This window comes from Neovison vison, chromosome 1 (genome assembly GCF_020171115.1).
Source record: "Neovison vison isolate M4711 chromosome 1, ASM_NN_V1, whole genome shotgun sequence".
In the NCBI taxonomy this organism is placed as follows: Eukaryota; Metazoa; Chordata; class Mammalia; order Carnivora; family Mustelidae; genus Neogale; species Neogale vison.
The window spans coordinates 222,779,519-222,800,438 of NC_058091.1; the positions used below are offsets into that span (position 1 = coordinate 222,779,519).

At 35.0% G+C, this 20,920-nt stretch overlaps 1 protein-coding gene across 2 annotated transcripts in view; it reads left to right on the forward strand.

Annotated features, from left to right (window-relative positions):
* ADAMTS6 (ADAM metallopeptidase with thrombospondin type 1 motif 6) overlaps positions 1–20,920 on the forward strand; it is a 294,254-nt gene that overhangs the window by 148,161 nt on the left and 125,173 nt on the right. For both annotated transcript variants that reach the window (XM_044268162.1, XM_044268174.1), the window contains exon 10: positions 18,453–18,599. In XM_044268162.1, coding sequence (XP_044124097.1) covers positions 18,453–18,599 — 147 coding nt within the window. The remainder of the gene's footprint in view (positions 1–18,452; positions 18,600–20,920) is intronic.

Genomic DNA, 20,920 nt, shown 5'->3' on the forward strand with positions numbered 1-20,920 from the left:
ATCTTTCAGCCAGCAAGACCTATCTGCTCTTCCATATTGTCTACTTTTTCATGAGAGTCCCTAGCATATTAAATATAATTACTTTAAGTTCCCTGTTTGTTAATTACAAATTTGTATCTTTTCTGAACCTAGTTTTGATCCTTGTTTTGTCTCTTTTAACTGTATATCAGCATGACTTCCCATTTTTTTATTTAAAGCCAGACATGATGTATTGTAATGATGGAGGTCCTAGCGGAACCTAAGACCTAGACTCTTTATACACCTGTATATAGCAATGTTCACGTTTATTCTTATAGTCAATGCTTACTTTTCTCTATTATTACAAATCTTCCAAAGAACCAATAAGGATTGTGTACCAAAATCAAGAGTAAGCTACCATCTTGTGGTTCAAACCATGTTACTGTCACAATGTTTAGTGATATAATATATGGTGAAATGATATACAATGTAATCACAAATAAGATACTTCTTATATATCCTACAAAATAAAAAGATATAAATTCTCTTCTTGTATATCACCATGCAAATATATGAATATTTGCTCTGCATAAGGAAATAGTTTTGTTAAATATAGCTTTAAAGGAGAAACTCATTTGCATAGAAAACTATTTAATTTACTGTAGAAAAATAGTTGAGAAAACACATGTCTAGAGATTGATACATATTGATAGACTCTCTGAGTTACAGATGCTTTAGTTAATGAATAACTTTCATTGCACAGTCTCTGGTCTCTGTATAGCAACTGCCTTGTCTCTGACTTGGGACGTCACCTGTTTTGACCTAAGCTCTTACCTTTTCTTCTTTTATTGCTTATTGTTTGATATTATATATTTTTATCACATTATTCACCATCAAGGGAGTTATAGCCAAATGATACTTCTCAAATACTGTTTTTCATGGTACACATTTGATCAATGGGTGGTCTCTTACTCATGCACAATTTGATTCCCAAAACTTACTAAGTACCCAATATATTCACCTAACATAGACTGTATTGTGGATACAGTGATGTTGAAAGAGAAGTTCTACCCTAATGAAACACAGCCTTTTTATTTACTTTTTTTTTCTTTTCCTACTCTTGAACAGTTTTCCAACTCTTGATCAGCTACTTCAAGAATATCTTCTTCTTCTTCTTTTTTTTTTAAAGATTATATTATTTATTTGAGAGAGAGAGGAGAGAGCATGAGTGGGGGATGGGAAGACAGAAGGAGAGGGATCTCCCACTGAGCAGCAAGCCCACTGTGGGGCTTCATCCAGGACCACAAGATCATGACCTGAGCCAAAGGTAGACACTTAACCAACTGAGCCAAACAGACGCCCCAAGAACATCTTCTAATTCATGCTCCTTCATGAGCCAAATAAAAACAAAACTGTTAGGCTGGTGTTATATAGGCCCTGGTTCAGGGTATATCTTTATAAAAGGAAAAAACCCCACAATTTTTAGATTTAGACATAATTCATAACCATTTACCTGTAGACCTTTATGTTAGTACTTATAAGTCCCTTTCATAACCTATTCAGTAATTTTCACTTATCTTTTTCTTTAGCAAATGTGCTTTTCTTTCAGTACCATCAATTCTATAGAAAAATTCAAAATGTATCCCATTTTGTTTATTGTCAATTCAATTAGTGTTGTTATATACTATTTTGCATTTCAGAGACACAGGTTTAGTCCGTAAAATAGATGAAATAAACTTATATGAGCTTATTATTATGTGAACTAAGAATGTAATTTGGTATAACCACTTTGAAAAGGTATTTAGCATTATCTAGTTAGGTTGAAATTTTATCTAAGTCATGACCAAACAATTTATTTCCCACATATATTCTAAAGCAGTGATTCTCAAATTGTGGTCCATCAATCCCTGGGATTTCTGAAGCACTTTTGGATCAAAATTATTTTCTTTCTTTTTTTTTTTTTTAGATTTTTTATTTATTTGACAGAGAGAGAGATCACAAGTAGGCAGAGAGGCAGGCAAAGAGAGGGGAGGAAGCAGGCTCCCTGCTAAGCAGAAAGCCGGATGCAGGGCTCAATCCCAGGACCCTGGGATCATGACCTGAGCCGAAGGCAGAGGCTTCAACCCACTGAGCCACCCAGGCGCCCCCAAACTTATTTTCTTAACACTAAGACCTAATGTGCTTTTAGTACTCCCCTTGAAACTGTGTTGATATTTATGGTGATTGTGCAAAAATCAGTATGGGTATAAGGGGTGGCACCCCAGCATAAGTCAAGGCAACCATACTGTTAGTCATTGTATTTGTTACCGCCATGTCAGTTTTACTTCAGAATGTACTTGATGTAGATGAAAAAATTGTGCATTTTATTAAGGCATGACTCTTACATATATATCTTTTTAAAAGTATTCTCTGTCACAAAGTGGGAAGTATGTAAACCACTTTTTGCTCCATATCAGTCTGATGGTTGTCACAAAGAAAAGAACTTGTGCCATTGTTTGAGATGAACTAGCTGCTTTTTTTTTCCTGGAACACAATTTTTATTTGAAAGAAGAAATGAGAAACTATGGGTAGTTGGCAGAAGTTCACTTTAGAAATAAACAAATGAGCTTATTATACAAGGAAAACAACTTATACTGTTTATTACTAATATAATTTGAACTTTAAAAAATATTTTATTTGTTTATTTGACAGACAGAGATCACAAGTAGGCAGAGAGGCAGGCACAGAGAGAGGGGGAAGCAGGCTCCCTGCTGAGCAGAGAGCCCGATGCTGGGCTCAATCCCAAAACCCCAAGATCATGATCTGAGCCAAAGACAGAGGCTTAACCCACTGAGCCAACCAGGCAACCCTAAAATTTGAAATTTTGAGCAAAAATTAGAATTTAGGAAAAGCTATTTTTGTCATTAAAATTTGACAGCCTCCAGGGGCCCCTGGGTGGCTCTGTCATTAAGCATCTGCCTTCTGCTGGGGTCATGATATCCAGGTCCTGGGATTGAGCCCCACATCGGGCTCTCTACTCAGCAGAAGGCCTTAGTCTTCCTCTCCCACTCCCCCTGCTTGTGTTCCCTCTTTCACTGTCTCTCTCACTTTCAAATAAATAAAACCTTAAAAAAAATAAAAACTTGACAGCCTCCTAATATTTAAATACTTTTCTTTGTCTTTCTTTTGGACTTTCTGATGAGATTGGGTGATACTAATAAAACCAGATTTTAAAAGATCCTTGATATGGTTTCAGAATCAATATTTCAACTAACCTTTTAAAAATTATTTGTCAAGTTGGGGCGCCTGGGTGGCTCAGAGGGTTAAAGCTTCTTCCTTCTGCTCAGGTCATGATCTCAGGGTCCTCGGATCGAGCCCCACATTGGGTTCTCTGCTCAGTGGGGAGCCTGCTTCCTCCTCTGTCTCTCTCTCTCTCTGCCCACCTCTCTGCTTACTTGTGATTTCTCTCTGTGAAATAAATAAATAAAAATCTTTTAAAAAATTATTTGTCAAGTTTTAATAAAGTATCAAAACAAAACAAAACAAAACAAAACCCTACAGTTATCTGAAAGGGCTGTGAAAGTGCTTTTCCTTTTCCACCTACATATTAGTGTGAGGTCAGATTTTCATCATCTACTTTAAACAAAACAAAATACCACAACAGACTGAAGAAGCATATATGAGAACCCAGCTATTTTTTTAAATTAACATATAATGTATTCTTTGCCCCAGGGATACAGGTTTATGAATTGTCAGGCTTACACACTTCACAGCATTCACCATAGCACATACCCCTCCCCCAATGTCCAGAATCCAACCACCCTCTCCATACCCCCATCCCCCGGAAACCCTCAGTTTGTTTTGTGAGATTAAGAGTCTCTTATTGTTTGTCTCCTTCCCAATCCCATTTTGTTTCATTTTTTCCTTCCCTACACCCCACTTTGCCTTTCATATTCCTCATATAAGGGAGATCATATGATAATTGTCTTTCTCTGATTGACTTATTTCACTTATTTCACTCAGCATAGTACCCTCTAGTTCCATCCATATCATTGCAAATGGCAAGATTTAAGGGGTTTGATGTCTGCATAGTATTCCGTTGTGTGTGTGTGTGTATGCCACATCTTCCTTATCCATTATCCTTATCCATTCCTCTGTTCATGAACATCTACCATCTTTCCATAGTTTGGCTATTGTGGACATTGCTGCTATAAACATTCAGGTGTTTGTACCCCTTTGGATCATTACATTTGTTTCTTTAGGGTAAATACCCAGTAGTGCAATTGCTGGGTCATAGTGTAGTTCTATTTTCAACTTTTTCAGGAACCTCCATGCTGTTTTCCAGAGTGGCTGCACCAGCTTGCATTCCCACCAGTAGTGTAGAAGTGTTCCCCTTTCTCCACATCCTTGCCAGCATCTGTTGTTTCCTGACTTGTTAATTTTAACCATTCTGACTGGTGTGAGGTGGTATCTCACTGTGGTTTTGATTTGTATTTCCCTGATGCTCAGTGATACACAACACTTTCTCATGTGTCCATTGGCCATTTGGATGTCTTCTTTGCCAAAATGTCCATTCATGTCTTCTACCCATTTTTTGATTGGATTATTTGTTCTTTGGGTGTTGAGTTTGGTAAGTTCTTTATAGATTTTGAATACTAGCCCTTTATTTGATGTGTTGTTTGCAAATATCTTCTCCCATTCTGTCAGTTGTCTTTTGGTTTTGTTGATGATTTCCTTTGCTGTGCAAAAGCTTTTGATCTTGATGAAGTCCCAATAGTTCATTTTTGCCCTTGATTCCCTTGCCTTTAACAATGTTTATAGGAAGAAGTTGCTGCGCCTGAGATGGAAGAGGTTGCTGCCTGTGTTCTTCTCAAGGATTTTGAGGGATTCCTTTCTCACATTGAGGTCTTTCATCCACTTTGACTCAATTTTTGTGTGTGGTATAAAGAAATGGTCCAGTTTCATTTTTCTTCATGTGGCTGTCCAATTTTCCCAACACCATTTGTTAAAGAGATGGTCTTTTTTCCATTGGACATTCTTTCCTGCTTTGTCGAAGGTTAGTTGACCATAGAGTTGAGGGTCTTTTTCTGGGCTTTGTATTCTGTTCCATTGATCTATATGTCTGTTTTTGTACCAGTACCATACTGTCTTGATGATTACAGATCTCTAATAGAGCTTGAAGTCTGGAATTGTGATGCCACAACTTTGGCTTTCTTTTTCAACATTTCTCTGGCTACTTGAGGTCTTTTCTGATTCCATATTAATTTTAGGATTATTTGTTCCATTTCTTTGAAAAAAGAAAAACTGATGGTATATTGATAGGGATTGCATTAAATGTGTAGATCGCTTTAGGTAGCATAGACATTTTCACAATATTTGTTCTTCCAATCCAGGAGCATGGAACATTTTTCCATTTCTTTGTGTCTTCCTCAGTTTCTTTCATGAGTACTTTATAGTTTTCTGAGTACAGATTCTTTGCCTCTTTGGTTAGGTTTATTCCTGGGTATGTTATGGTTTTGGGGTGCAATTGTAAGTGGGATCGACTCCTTAATTTCTCTTTCTTCTGTCTTGGTGTTGGTGTATAGAAATGCAACTGATTTCTGTGCATTGATTTTATATCCTGAGACTTTACTGAATTCCTGTACAAGTTCTAGCAGTTTTGGAGTGGAGTCTTTGGGTTGTCCACATAAAGTATCATATCATCTGCAAAGAGTGAGAGTTTGACTTCTTCTTTGCCAATTCGGATGCCTTTTATTTCTTTTTGTTTTTTGATTGCTGAGGCTAGGACTTCTAGTACTATGTTGAATAGCAATGGTGTTAGTGGACATCCCTGCTGTTCCTGACCTTAGGAGAAAACTTTCTGTTTTTCTCCATTTGAGAATGATATTCGCTGTGGGTTTTTCATAGATGGCTTTGATGATATTGAGGTATGTATTCTCTGTGCCTACACATTGAAGAGTTGTGATCAAGAAAGGATGCTGTACTTTATCAGAGGCTTTTTCTACATCTATTGAGAGTATCATCTGGTTCTTGTTCTTTCTTTTACTAATGTGTACTGTATCACATTGATTGATTTGGAGATGTTGAACCAACCTTGCAGCCCAGGAATAAATCCCACTTGGTCGTGGTGAATAATTCTTTTAATGTACTGTTGGATCCTATTGGCTAGTATTCTGGTGAGAATTTTTGCATCCATATGCATTAGGTATATTGGTTTATAGTTCTCCTTTCTGATGGGGTCTTTCCCTGATCTTGAGATCATGGTAATGCTGGCTTCATAAAACGAGTTTGGAAGTTTTCCATCCGTTTCTATTTTTTGGAACAGTTTCAGGAGAATAGGTATTAATTCTTCTTTAAGTTCCTCTGGGAATCCATCTGGCCCTGGGCTCTTGTTTGTTAGGAGATTTTTGATGACTGCTTCAGTTTCCTTACTGGTTATGGGTCTGTTCAGGTTTTCTATTTCTTTCTAGTTCAGTTTTGGTTGTTTATGTCTCTAGGAATACATCCATTTCTTCCTGATTGCCAAATTTGCTGTGTATACTTGCCCATAATATGTTATAATTCTTTGTATTTCTTTGGTATTGGTTGTGATCTCTCCTCTTTCTTTCATGACTTTATTAATTTGAGTCCTTTCTCCTTTTTTTTGATAAGTCTGGCCAAGGGTTTATCAATCTTTTTAATTCTTTCAAAGAACCAGCTCCTAGTTTTTGTTGATCTATTCTGCTGTTCTTTTGGTTTCTATTTCATTGATTTCTGCTCTGATCTTTATTATTTCTCTTCTCCTGCTGGCTTTAGGCTTCATTTGCTCTTCTGTCTCCCACTCCCTTAGGTATAGAGTTAGGTTGTGTATTTGAGACCTTTCTTGTTTCTTAAGAAAGGTTTGTGTTGCTATATACTTTTTTATTAGGACAGCCTTTGCTGTGTCCCAAAGATTTTGAGCTGTTGTGTTTTCATTTTGATTTGTTACCATGAATATTTTTACATTCTTCTTTAATTTCCTGGTTGACCCATTCATTCTTTATAGAATGCACTTTAGGCTCCATGTATTTGAGTTTTTTCCAACTTTCCTCTTGTGAGTGAGTGCTAGTTTCAAAGCATTGTGATCCAAAAAATATGCAGGGAATGATCCCAATCTTTTGGTACCAGTTGAGACCCAATTTATGACTCAGGATGTGATCTATTCTGGAGAATATTCCATGTGCACTAGAGAAGACTGTGTATTCTGTTGCTTTGGGATGGGATGTTCTAAATATATCTGTGATGTCAGTGTGTCATTTAAAATGTATTTCCTCATTGATATTTTGCTTGGATGATTTGTCCATTTCAGTGACAGGGGTGTTAAAGTCCCCTACTATTATTATATTATTGTGGATGTGTCTATTTGATTTTGTTATTAGTTGGTTTATATAATTGGCTGCTCCCATCTTAAGGACATAAATATTTAAAATTGTTAGATCTTACTGTTGGATAGACCCTTTAAATATGATATAATGCCATTCCTCATCTCTTATAGTCTTTGGTTTAAAATCTAATGTGTTTGATATAAGGATTCCCACCCCCGCTGTTTTTTGATGTCCATTAGATTTGTAAGTGGTTTTCCAGCCCCTCACTTTAAATCTGGAGGCATCTGTGGGTCTAAAACAAGTCTCTTGCAAAAGCATATATTGATGGGTCTTGTTTTTTTATCCATTCTGATACTGTGTCTTTTGATTGGGGCATTTAGCCCATTTTCATTCAGAGTAACTATTGGAAGACATGAATTTAGGGCCATCGTATTGCCTGTAAGGTGACTGTTACTGTATATTGTCTCTGTTCCTTTCTGATCTGTTACTTTTAGGCTCTCTCTTTGCTTAGAGGACCCCTTTCAATATTTCCTGTAGGGGTGGTTTGGTGTTTGCAAATTCTTTTAGTTTTTGTTTTTCCTGGAAGCTTTTTATCTCTCCTTCTGTTTTCATTGATAGCCTGGCTGGATATAGTATTCTTGCCTGCATGTTTTTCTCATTTAATGCTCTGAATATATCATGCCAGTTCTTTCTGGCCTGCCAGTTCTCTGTGGACAAGTCTGATGCCAATCTAATATTTTTACCATTGTATGTTACAGACTTTTTGTCTGGGGCTATCCCGGGCTGAAAGGATTTTCTCTTTGTCACTGAGACTTTTAAGTTTTAACTATTAGATGGTGGGGTGTGGACCTATTTTTATTGATTTGGAGGGGGTTTCTCTGCGCCTCCTGGATTTTGATGCTTGTTCCCTTTGCCCTATTAGGGAAATTCTCTACAATAATTGGCTCCAATATACCTTCTGCCCCTCTCTCTTTCTTCTTCTTCTGGAATCCCAATTATTCTCATATTGTTTCGTCTTATGGTATCACTATCTCTCGAATTCTCCCCTCATGGTCCAGTAGTTGTTTGTCTCTCTTTTGCTCAGCTTCTTTATTCTCCATCATTTGGTCTTCTATATCACTAATTCTCTCTTCTGCCTCATTTATCCTAGCAGAAAGAGCCTCCATTTTCTATTGCACCTCATTAATAGCTTTTTTGATTTCAGCTTGGTTAGATTTTAGTTCTTTTATTTCTCCAGAAAGGGCTTTTATTTCTCCAGACAGGGTTCTTCTCTTCTCTTCCATACCATTTTTCAGCCCAGATAGCACCTTGAGAATCATCATTCTGAACTCTAGATTTGACATATTACCAATGATCATATTGAATAGGTCCCTAGCCTTCGGTACCACTTCTTGTTCTTTGTGTGTGTGTGTGTGGTGAGTTTTTCTGCCTTGTCATTTTATCCATATAAGAATATATGAATGAGAGAATAAAATACTAAATGGGTGCCAAGGACCCCACTGATATATACACTAACCAAATCAGAAGAGACCCCAAATCAGGGGGAGAAAAAAGGGGGTAAAAAGAAATTAAAAAAGAAATTTTATATTAAAAAATGTATAATATGTATTAGGCTGGTGAATAGAACAGAGCCACCCACTTGATTTTGGGTGTAGTTTGGCCTCTTAGAAGCAGCTAACTCACAAAATTTTAAAGAAAGAAAAACATATATATATATATATATATATATATATATACACACACACACACAAACACACACACACACACAAAATAAGGGTAAACACAATGAAGGGATGGAATATGACTGTAAAGATGAAAATTAAAGAAAAATTCTGAAAAAGGAATTGATTCGATAAGTTGGTTGGAGAAAGAAGGAAAAAAAGAGAATTTGCTCAGGTTGCTTTCCCTTCTTCGGGAATTCTGCTGTTCTCTTTGATCAGTGAGTTTGGTCTTGGCTGGATGTTCTTGCTGATCTTTTGGGGGAGGGGCCTGTTGTTGTGATTCTCAAATGTCTTTGCCCAAGGCAGAATTGTGCTGCACTTGCCAGGGGCTGGGCTAAGTAATCTGCTCACATTTGTTCTTGAGAGGTTTTGTTCCCTGAATGCTTTCTGTAGAGCTCTGGAAGACAGGAATGAAAATGGCGGCCTCCCAATCTCTGGCCCGGGGAGCCGAGACCTCAGGGCCACACTCCTCAGTGCACTCTTGGGGAAAAGCAGTCAATCACTCCTGTCTCTCTTGTCTCTGGCCACGTTCTGAGCTCACCCAGCCTGTGACCAAGCATTTCAGTCTCTGGTACTCCATTTGGAGTCTCCAAACCCAGCAGATTCCTGCCGCTCTGCTCTTTGGCGAGAGAGGTGGGTCTCCCTGGGTCTGCCACTTGTGGGGTCCCTGCTCAAAGAGCAGTCGTCTGACTGTGCTGTGGATCACAGTTTCAGGTAACCCTGAGGTGAGAGCTCACTCCTTGGCTCTGTCTTTGTAGCTGGCTTCCCTGCTCCGATACCTGGGGGCTTTGCTACACTCAGATACCCCCGATCCTTCTGTGACACTGCAGGACCTGAGACCATAGTGTCCCTACGAGGGCTCCACCCCCTCTTAGCCTCTGGAGGGATATGCCTCAGTTGAGAAGACTTCTAAAAGTTCGGATTTTGTGTTCTACTGCTGCTCCACCACTCTCCAGGAGCAGGCCCCTCCCCCCGTGGTCTATCTTCCCTTCACTTTGGATTCACTTCTCTGCACATCCTACCTTACAGAAAGTGGTTGGTTTTCTGTTTCTAGAATTGCTGCTCTTCTTCTCTTCAGTCTCCTGTTGGGTTTGTAGGTGTTCAGAATGGTTTGATTACAATCTAGCTGAACTCCTATGACCTGATGTCATCTCAGTCTGCTACTCCTCTACCGTCTTGATTCCTCCCTAGAACCCAGCTATTTTTTAGTATCTTAGACACTAAAGAGATTAATGAAAATGTAATTAAACAACACTATGGTTTTCATTGAAATTCTTGTTTAGTAAGATATTTTTAAGTAAAATAGTTATTTATGTTCTCATTTTAAATTTTGACAATGATAAGTATGACTCCATTTAACATCATAAACAAAAGATCTTTGGGGTCTCTAATATCTTTACGAATGTAAAAGATCCTCAGACCAAAAGTTTAAAAACTACTCTGAAGATACACTTACATACATGACCAGGGGATGTATTCAGGAATGCTCATAGCAGCACTGTCCATAATAAGAACCATCCTAAATTATCATCTTAGAATGGATAATTAAATAGTACTTTTACAATGGAAATCTGTAAATGAACATGAATGATGTACAGTTAGACAGCTCAGCAGAGATGACATTCTCTAAAGATATTGTTGAATGAAAGAACCAAGTTGTAAAAGGATATCTACAGTGTGATTTCAGTACTATAGATTTGAAAACGAGGCAAAATTAACATATGTTGTTTAGAGGTGTTGTAGGGAATGATTATCACAGTAGTCAGGATAATGGCTCTCTCTTAGAGGAAGAAGAAGGACATGATTATGAAGGTGAACACAAGAAGCAAATTTTTTTTCTAAAACATTTTACTTCTTAAATTTAGTAAGGATGATGTAGATGTTTCTTTATATTTATTTTTAAAAATGTTAATACATTTGATTCATAAGTATGTATGATATAATATATCATAGCATATGTATGTGATGCTGAAATTAAACTCACAGAACAAAATAACAAATAAAAATATCATTAGAAAATATGACAAGAGAGTTAATTAGACTCATTACAAATTCCATTTGTGTTGGATGCATTGCACAAAGAATGTCAATACTCAAATAGTGTCAATAAGCCATTAAATTTTTATGTTATTTTTAAACGAAGCTGAGGTTTATCTTGTAGGAGTTTTTAAAGAATGATTTGTGAGACCTCTATTCCTTGAGTTTTTGTTCAAAATGATTTTTATACTCAGTTTGGTTGAGTCCAAGATTCTTGGTAGTCATTACTCTGTGGCGAGGTGGTGTTAAATGTCACCATGGCGAAATCTGAGGATAATCTGATTGTTTTACCATTATAGGCAATTTGTTCTTTTGCCCCAGTTGCCCAAAATATATCTTAATTTTGAAGTCCAATAAGGTAACTAAACTGTGGCTCTGTGTGAACTCATTCTATGTCAGTTTTTCCTAAGACATTAAATATTTCACTTTTGATTAGATTTTAGACATTTTTTTTTCTCAAAAGTTTTCTTGAATTTTTAGTAATCACTTTTATTTCTGTTTTAATATTTTGGCTCTTTTCTTGGGGGGGGCAGCAATGATATATATGTTGGATTTCTTTATTTTAACCTTTTTAAACTTTGTCAGTTTTCATTTTGCCTGCTTTGTCACTCCTGTGAGAAATGCTTTTAGCAGTTGCCTAACTTTATTTCTTGCTACTTCAGCATGGCCTTTTTCCTGTGATAGTTTTATTTCCTCCCCAAAATTATTTCTTCAGATTGTTCATCTTTTCATCCCCTGTGTGGCCTTATCTTCCCTGATTGCTTGTATCTCTGCATTAAATTCTTGTTTTTATAAAATGATGACTTCATTAAGTTTGTTTAAATTAGTATGTGTCTAGTTTTTATCTTCCCTGTCCCAACATTTTTTTCTGCTAAGTGTCCTTCTGTGTTTTTCTGTTCTGATCATTTATTTATTTATTTAATATGTCTGTAGATATACTTCTTGTTCCTTTTGATTCACATCTTTGAATGGGTTAGAGTTTTCTGGATGAACTATTTGTAGAAGGTTATGATGGGTAGGGGCCAGAGCTATTTTCTTATCAGGAATTTATTAGTACTGTAGAGTAGCGTATGAGATTCAAGTTCTTTTACACTGTATTCCTTTATTTATTTTTTTTTAAAGATTTTATTTATTTATTTGACAGAGAGAGATTACAAGTAGGCAGAGAGGCAGGCAGAGAGAGAGAGAGGAGAAAGCAGGTTCCCTGCAGAGCAGAGAGCCCGATGCGGGACTCGATCCCAGGACCCTGAGATCATGACCTGAGCCGAAGGCAGCGGCTTAACCCACTGAGCCACCCAGGCACCCAACACTGTATTCCTTTATAAAACTATTAGCAAGAGAGAATCTTTTTCACCTTTCCTTACTGACAGATTACTTCCTGCAAATGTGATTTGTGTGGCTCCAATATACATAAGGCCAGACCCCCCTTCTTCTGACAACTAGAACAAGGGTGTATATCCCAACAGTTTGCACCCTTACTCCAGTTGTTCTCAAGAAGGTATTGTTCATTTTACCCCCTAGATTGTTGCACATAACTTTGGAGAAATATGCTTTGCGTCTTTATGTTAGATCTTCAGTTATTGTTATTCTCTCTCTGTGTATTGCTACATTCATCTTTGATTTTTCTGAATTCAGTCATCCTCCCACACTCATTTTAATGTTGTGGGTTATGGTTTTAGAGGTTTTCTACATTTCATTAAAAGCAGAATTTTTGTTTCTTTTTCTTATTTTCCTTACTGCTTTTAGGTGGTATCTTAGAGAAAAAGGGAGAAAACTTTCCTTAACAGTGTAAAAATAAATGTGTTCTTTAAACTTTTGAGATAGGAACAGAAATAATAAGACATGAGAAAGGAAATTTCTGGTCTTTTTCTTATATCTAGAGATTTAGATGAGATCTTTAAAATTAAATTTACCTCCTATGAAGAATACAGAAGAAAAATCCTACTTTGTTTTAATAGAGATTATTGAGAATTTGGGTTTCAGCTTTAAAAAAAATTTTTTTTTAAGATTTTATTTATATATTTGATAGAAAGTGCATAAGCAGAGGGAGCAGGAGAGAGAGAAATAGACTCTCCACTGAGCAGGGAGCCCAATGCAAGACTCAATCCCAGGACCCTGTGATCCTGACCTGAGCCAAAGGCAGATATCCAACTGACTGAGCCTCCCAGGGACCCCAGTTTTTAAAAAACTAATACTAACTTGAAGTAATTTGCTTTCAGAATTACTTAGCTTTTAATAATTGAGTAATGTTATCCTCATCAACTACAATCTTATCTCTCATTGGATTTGAGATTTAATTTTACCCTACTTATAAGCTGGTAAGTTGGCCTACAACTGTCAAATGGATGCTAGCAGAAGACATGAAATTCCTGGGTCAGAGACAAAGGATTTTATTACTTACAGCACAGTAAACAGCATAAGCATCAGCATATTTATTTGATTTCTTTTGGCCCCTAATCCTATAGGGGCAACACACTATGGCCTAGATGAATGCTTCATACACAGTGGGTTTGCATCATAACTGAGAAACATTGAGCTTGGGGAGATCACCAATTTTAGAGCAAGTAATAAGTAAACCTGCTTTTTGTCCAGGGGGAATGTTGCCTCATTTCTCAAAGTTATCCTGTGACATTGTCTGGTTAAAGCATAAGGTTTGCAGACTTGAAATATCCAGCAATATGTGGAGAATCACAAGAGGCCCAAGGGAGACTGTTTCCCAATCTGTCAGTCTCTCTGTGTGTCTCTGCCTCTCTCTCTCTCTCAATCTCTGTTCATAAAACCCTCCTCAAAAGAAAATATTTACCTTTATGTAATCTGAACTATTTTAATGAACACATAAAACCAACCATGGAGGTGTTGTCTTGTTACCATTGTTCACTCATGGGGGTGTGCCCCATGTCACCAAACTCTTTTATTCTTGCTCTCATTCTTTTTTAAATTATCATTTGTGAAACTCAAGAGCAGAGAGTTGAGTTTATTTTACATTAATCAATCTATTCCTTTACTACCTATCTATCTGGAATTTATCAATGTATCCTTAGTTCTTGGTGCAACATCATTATCAGTCCCACCAAGGGCCCTTCTTACTTAATATATGTGAATAATGAATTCGTTCCTATAATTCCATTTCCCACTCCATTTTATTTTTTTAATTTAATATGTATATTTGAATCCATATGTGTCCTTGTGAAATAGCACAGATTGTTTGTATATGTATGTATTTATTTTTTAATGAATACAAATTTTCAGTTTGAAATAATTCCAAGTTTATAGAAGAATGGATGTAGAGGTAGGATTACCCATGTGTCCTTTACTCAGATTCAAATATAGTTCATATTTTGCAACATTTGCTTTACATCTCTCTTTCTGTATGTGTATACATATTTTTTTCTCAACTATTTGACAGAAAGTTGTAGACATGTGCCTTATCCCTAAATATTTCAGTATTTGTGAAAAAATAATGTCTTCTATAGCACAGTATAACTATTAAACTAGAAAATTTAACACTGATATACTACTATCAAAATGCAGTCTGTATTCAAATTTCAGTTGTCTGAGTGGTGTTTTTTGTACTCTCCCCCGCAATCTAGTTTCTATTGCATTTAGTTATTTTTATTTAGTCTTTAATCTGAAACAGTTCCTTGGCCTTTCTTTGTTATCTGAGCATGTATGTAAGTTTTGCTTATATACTGATATGATATAATACTATAGATCTTTTTCTTTCTTAATTTTTTCAGCATTTTTAAGATCCACCCATATTTATATGTAGACATCTATCTTGTTTTGCTGCTTCCAATTTCTGCTTAGTATCCCATAATATACATATGCCATTCCTCAGTGACAGACACCTAGATTATCTTTAACAACTTGCTATCAAAAATAACTCTGTCATGAACATCTTTATATGTGTTCCTTTGGAGAATATTCCTGGGATACATATCCAAGAATTGAATTGTTGGGTCATAAAATATTTGCTTATTTAATCTGATGAAGACCTGCTGAATTGCTCTCCAGAACAGCTGACCTAACCATAGTACAACCATTGTGCACTAAGGTCCCAATTTCTCTATACCAGTTTCTTTATACCACTAAGTCAATTCTTAGTTCTTGATAACATTCTAATATTTGTCAGTATAGTGGTTTTAAAGTGGACTCTTGTTTATTCTTTCTGATCACTAATGATTTTCACTTTTTACGAACTCTTCACTGAGATAGACTTTCCTCAGGAGGGAATCTATCTTTATTTTATTTTATTATATCCAAAAAAAAAAATTTTTATTTTAATTTCCCACTCCCCATTACTCCTTTTGCCCATACCCCTACCTTCCTGGCAACCATCACTTTGCTCTTTGTACTTACAGGTTTGATTCTGCTTTTTGTTTGTCTCTTCATTTGTTTTTTTAGATTCCACATATAAGTGAAATCATATGGTTTTTATCTTTCTTAGTCTGACTTCATTTAGCTTAATATCCTCTAGGTCCACCCATGTTGTCACAAGTGACACAATCTTAACATTTTAAATGCAAAGGATAGAATTTCTAGAGCACTATCAATATTAGAATGTAAAAAAATAAAATTTTATATACTTCTTTTAAATATATCAGTTGAATCTAAATGCTACAACAACTTGGTAACTTTCGGTATGCATTTAAAAAATATGTGAACAGGTTCTTGGGTTTTTTTTTGAAGATTTATTTATTTATTTGACAGAATGAGAGAGAAAGATCACAAGTAGGCAGAGAGGCAGGCAGAGAGAAAGAGGGAAGCAGGTTCCCTGCTGAGCAGAGAGCCCGATGTGGGGCTTGATTCCAGGACCCTGAGATTATGACCTGAGCTCAAGGCAGAGGCTTAACCTACTGAGCCACCCAGGCGCCCCTGGGTTCTTGTTTTATAGTCAAAATTTACATCATTTTTTAACTCTTTTAACTCACTATATTTGCTTGTTCTTTCCCAAGCAGAATACTATCCTGATGTACATTTCAGTATTTCTTAATATATTTTAAAAATATTTTTATATTTAAAAGTATTTTAATTACGTCTTTATCACAAATTGTATATAAGTTGCAATTAATTCACAGAATTTCCTGTGATAATAGAAGAAAAAATTTTCTCTGGATTGTATATTCATTACATTACAACCATTGTTAGCCAATTATTGATCAGAGAAACATATGCATATTATATATTTTAATAAATAGGAAAATCTAAAAGTAAAATTTTATAGAAAATTTGCCTTTAGTTATATATTTTCAATTGCTGTATTTGTCCCTCTTGAGGATGAGGCAAAATTTCAGCATCAATTTGACTCTTTGAATTTGTTTTTATAGCTTTAAAAGCTGAGAAAATTTGTTCACAGAAATTGATGTAAAGAGTTTACTGTAGAAATATCACTCAGTTCTTTGAACTCCTTTTGAATTATTTGTCAGAACATAACCAATGGTGATCTAGCATCAAAAAAATTTTTTAACAACCTGTCAACTGTTAATTTGTTTATATCCTCTTATAAACTTGATGAAAACAAGAAACTACATGTTAGTCAATCATTAAAATCACTCTTTCTTAACACTGATAAAAATGGTTCTGATTGTCCCTCTTGACATCCACATTTTTAGACCCCAAGGCAATGAACTATTGTAAAATTATAGATGGGCAAAGGATAAGTATTTCTTTTATAGGAGAAATAAGATATAAAAAGGAGAAACTTGGCTTTTTTTTTTTTTAGAAAAGAATACATAAGGAAGTTGGAGATCTTGAAAATAATTTTCTTTTAATAAGGACATTTTTAAAAAGATTTTATTTATTTATTTGAGAGAGAATAAGAGAGAGAGAGAGAGCATGTTTCACGAGAGGAGAGAGGTCAGCAGAAGGAGCAGACTCCCAGCAGAGCAGGGAGCCTGATGTCTCGATCCCGGGACTCCAGGATCATGACCTGAGCTGAAGGTAGTTGCTTAACCAACTGAGCCACCCAGGTGCCTGACAATAATTTTCTTAAAGCCATCTGTGCCTATACCTATCTTCAAAAGATTCAGGAATATGTATAAGGCTGCTGCAAAAAAGAAATAATTTTTTTAAGCTATCATTATTTGAAAAGAATCATAGTAGTATTCACAAGATAACATCAACCTTTGAGAGAAGTATAGAATATTGTTTGTTGAATTATAAATTTACATTATGGAACTTTTTTGTGTAACGCTGCAATTGATTGTTTTGACAGAATTCTATCTACTTCTATAAACTTAAACTCCACCATCGTGCTTCTAGAATGTCATTCAAAGAGACTTATTGCAGTGTGTTGATGTCGAACAAGAAGACCAAATACTGGTGTATTTAGTTTTTGGTTATTTTGGCAGGTTATTTGGTGTTTTAATTTAGGGCTCTGGATATACACTCTTTGGGATTTCTCTTCCTTTGCTAATGTTCGTTCCTCCATGTGAATTACTAGTTTCTTTTCCTTGCCCCACATATGATATGTCTTTATTATGGCTCTTTTATATTATATTTATGGAGATCAGTTCATTCAGCTTTCTAAACATGTCTCAAATCTAATCCCACCTCTCCAGTGCTCTATTCAGACATACATCATTTCTCACTTGGTAATAATCTTCCATCTGCTTTCCCTGCCTGCATTCTCTTCCCACTCCAATGTCTCCACCATAGAATTACTATGATGACCTGTCTAAAATACAGATCACTTCCATATTCTCCTACTCTGAAACCTTAAGTTGCTCTTGCTCAGAAATCTTCAATGTCTCTGCACTGCCAAAAATATTTAAATACTTTTATTTATTGTAATTCTCTGTTCTCAACTACCTTTCCAGTTTTTTCTCTAGCAACTGTCCTCATCTATTTTATATTCTTGTCATACAAATTACTTATTTCCTTGGACACATATCATGGTATATTTATTAGGATGTTACAATGGATACATAGCTTTATTTTTTCACTAATAGTGAGAGCTTTTAGCTATCTGTGGAAAGACTAACATTTATTCCATTCACATCCTTAATAGAAAAAATTTATGATTTATCATTGAGATATGTTTTTATATTACATTGATAATAGCATTAGGCATGGCTGTAAGAAATGGGGGGGAAATGGCAAAGTTTAACTAATGAAGGGAAACTGAAGTAAAGAAAAACTCTATAATCATAATCCTTAAATATATTAAGATTTTTCAAAAGGTGTTTTGAAAACACACATATAATACAAACATAAATTGCATACATCTTGAATTCTCCTTCACTATATTAATAAGAAAAATGATTTTTACATTTGACCTTTAACATAGAACTCAGTGGAAAAGGCTAACAAATGATGAAATAAGGAAATAAGGATAAATAAGGGGTTCATTAAAAAAATTTTTTTTTCTATTTCTTTCTTTTATGTTTTTTATGTTTCTTCCTTGTTAAAACAGTTTTGGTATGAACCATGATGGAATTGGAAATTCTTGTGGGACGAAAGGTCATGAAGCAGCAAAACTTATGGCAGCTCACATTACTGCAAATACCAATCCTTTTTCCTGGTCTGCCTGCAGTCGAGACTATATCACCAGCTTTCTAGAGTAAGTAATCTCTTGAGAGTGATGATGAATTGCTCCAGAAGTAAGCCATTGGTAGAAGCCTAATATGTAGTGCTTCAAACTGCATAATGAGTAACTTTTATAGGGTGATATTTCAGGCTGTTCCCAAAATACTTTAATATATCGTTGTGGCAAATTTTTTCCTTCATGCTCAAACAGAACTTGGTAGATTAAAGAAACTGGAGCAAGACAGTAAGTGGGGTTGGTGATGTGAGTGTCAGAAATGTTTAATAAATGGGAAACAATGTCAGAAAGAATTTAGATTTAACAGAGCATAGGCCAAAGTTTAATTCAGTGGTTATATATTTCATTTTGTTTTTGAAAAAATTGAGGTCTTTTTTTTTAAGGAATGCTAGAGTATCTAACAGTAAAAACAACAACAAAAAAAAACCAACCACCCAGTAAATGAAAATGAGAAAATGAAAATTTGTCTTTGAATATTTATTATGTGACTCATCTTTTCTGCAGTTTGAGAACTTCTTTGCTGATCTTTTAATGTATAATCTAAAAGCCTGGTTACTTAAACATGAAATAAATAAATTAGTTGAGGTATAACTATGTTATGAAAGCAGATATTTTTTCACATCTCACCTGCATAGGACTTTAGGTTTGGACTTTAGAAACTCATAGACTTAGGTCTCACTTTCTAACTGTGTGACCATGAGAATGTTACTTAACCTTTCATAATCTTCATGATCTCACTTGTTAAATGAGTTAGGTAATAATACATACATCTTTGGGTTGTTTTATATGTATATATATATGTGTGTGTGTGTGTGTATATAGTATTATACATAATTGTATAATTATGTACATAATTTGTACATAACTTGTACATAATGTGTGTTGTATATAATTTATATATATAAATATATAAAATATATATAAATTATGTACAATGTTGTAATGTATATGAAACATAGTAGACAAACATTAAATGGTAAATATTATTTTAAATAATAGAGAGGCTTTAAGCCTTATTGCTCTATCATTACTTCCAACTGTTTTGTGCCATTGTTTTCTTGGGGAGAAGAGAGTAAATACTCTGTGAAAAAGTGAATCATAGAAAAAGCACACATGAACTACAGAAATTCTTTTTAAAAACTGTTTTCATAGTTCACATTTATATGACTAGGGCCTAAAACTTTAAAAACTCAGATAAGTTATATAAAGTAATATTATTTATTAAAGTTTTGGTTCATATCTGCTATTAGCTGAAACTTCTGAAAACTTGAAATTATGTATTTTTTAAAACCCAAACAAAATATTTTAAATTACTTAGCACAATGGTTTCACCAATCAGAGATCAAAAGATAAATGTTTAAATGGCTTTTTTGAATTAATTAATGTAATAATGAAATAGAAGGAATTGGAAATTCATATCAGATAGTAGTTCCTCAGAATAATTATGCTATAACCTAAAAATTTTTTTAATGTTAGCAACAGGTAATTATAACACTGTACTTGCCTAGTGCCAAAGCTGGGTTGAAGGCTATAAAAATAGACCACAGAAAATTTGACATCTTTCAGTGGTTTTTAACACAAAGCACTAGCATTATCATTTTCCAAGATGTTTTTAATGATATCATATTACCTAAATTTTAAACATTGTTGAAGATCTTTTTTCCCCAGAAATCAAGCCAGATCTGGAATTTCTCCTTTGACTTGGCTCATGTTTTTATAATGGAATCTTAGTGTCTATCACCAGAAAGACAAACTGTATAATATGCTGAGTATTCTTGTGCATTTTTGAAGCCTTCTCTTCTCATTTTTTTTGTTTGTTTTTGTTTTTGTTTTGTTTTTTTCCAAGTATCAATTTTCTTTCTCCCCTATCCTGTTTATTTTGCACAGCCTATTTGCTAGGATCATCTTTGTATATCTAATACAAGGACCAGTTTTGAGGTCTTGCCAGACCCTGCCTTGATAAACTATATTAAGGTTGTTAAATTACTTGGAAAGGGAATCCCTAAATTACTGGTAAAGTATTGTTAAGAAATCACCACAGATTTGGTGGGAGATATAAAATTATTACTGGTTGCAATAAAGTGTTCTGTTGAATAAAGAGAATTAATTAAAAGAATTAATTAATTAAAAGAATTAATCTCCAAAGCATTATTTAAACCTTATTGCCTCTTTGCATTTTGTATGTAAGCATGATTAGTGTTGACAGGGTTCTAAAGGGCTTATTTGTTCTGTATTTTATAAAAATATTTCTGTTTTACATCCTCATGGGAATGCTCACACAGTTAAAACCATTAGTAAAAGATAGATATGAAAGACAATGGGTAGAGATTTGGGGAAAG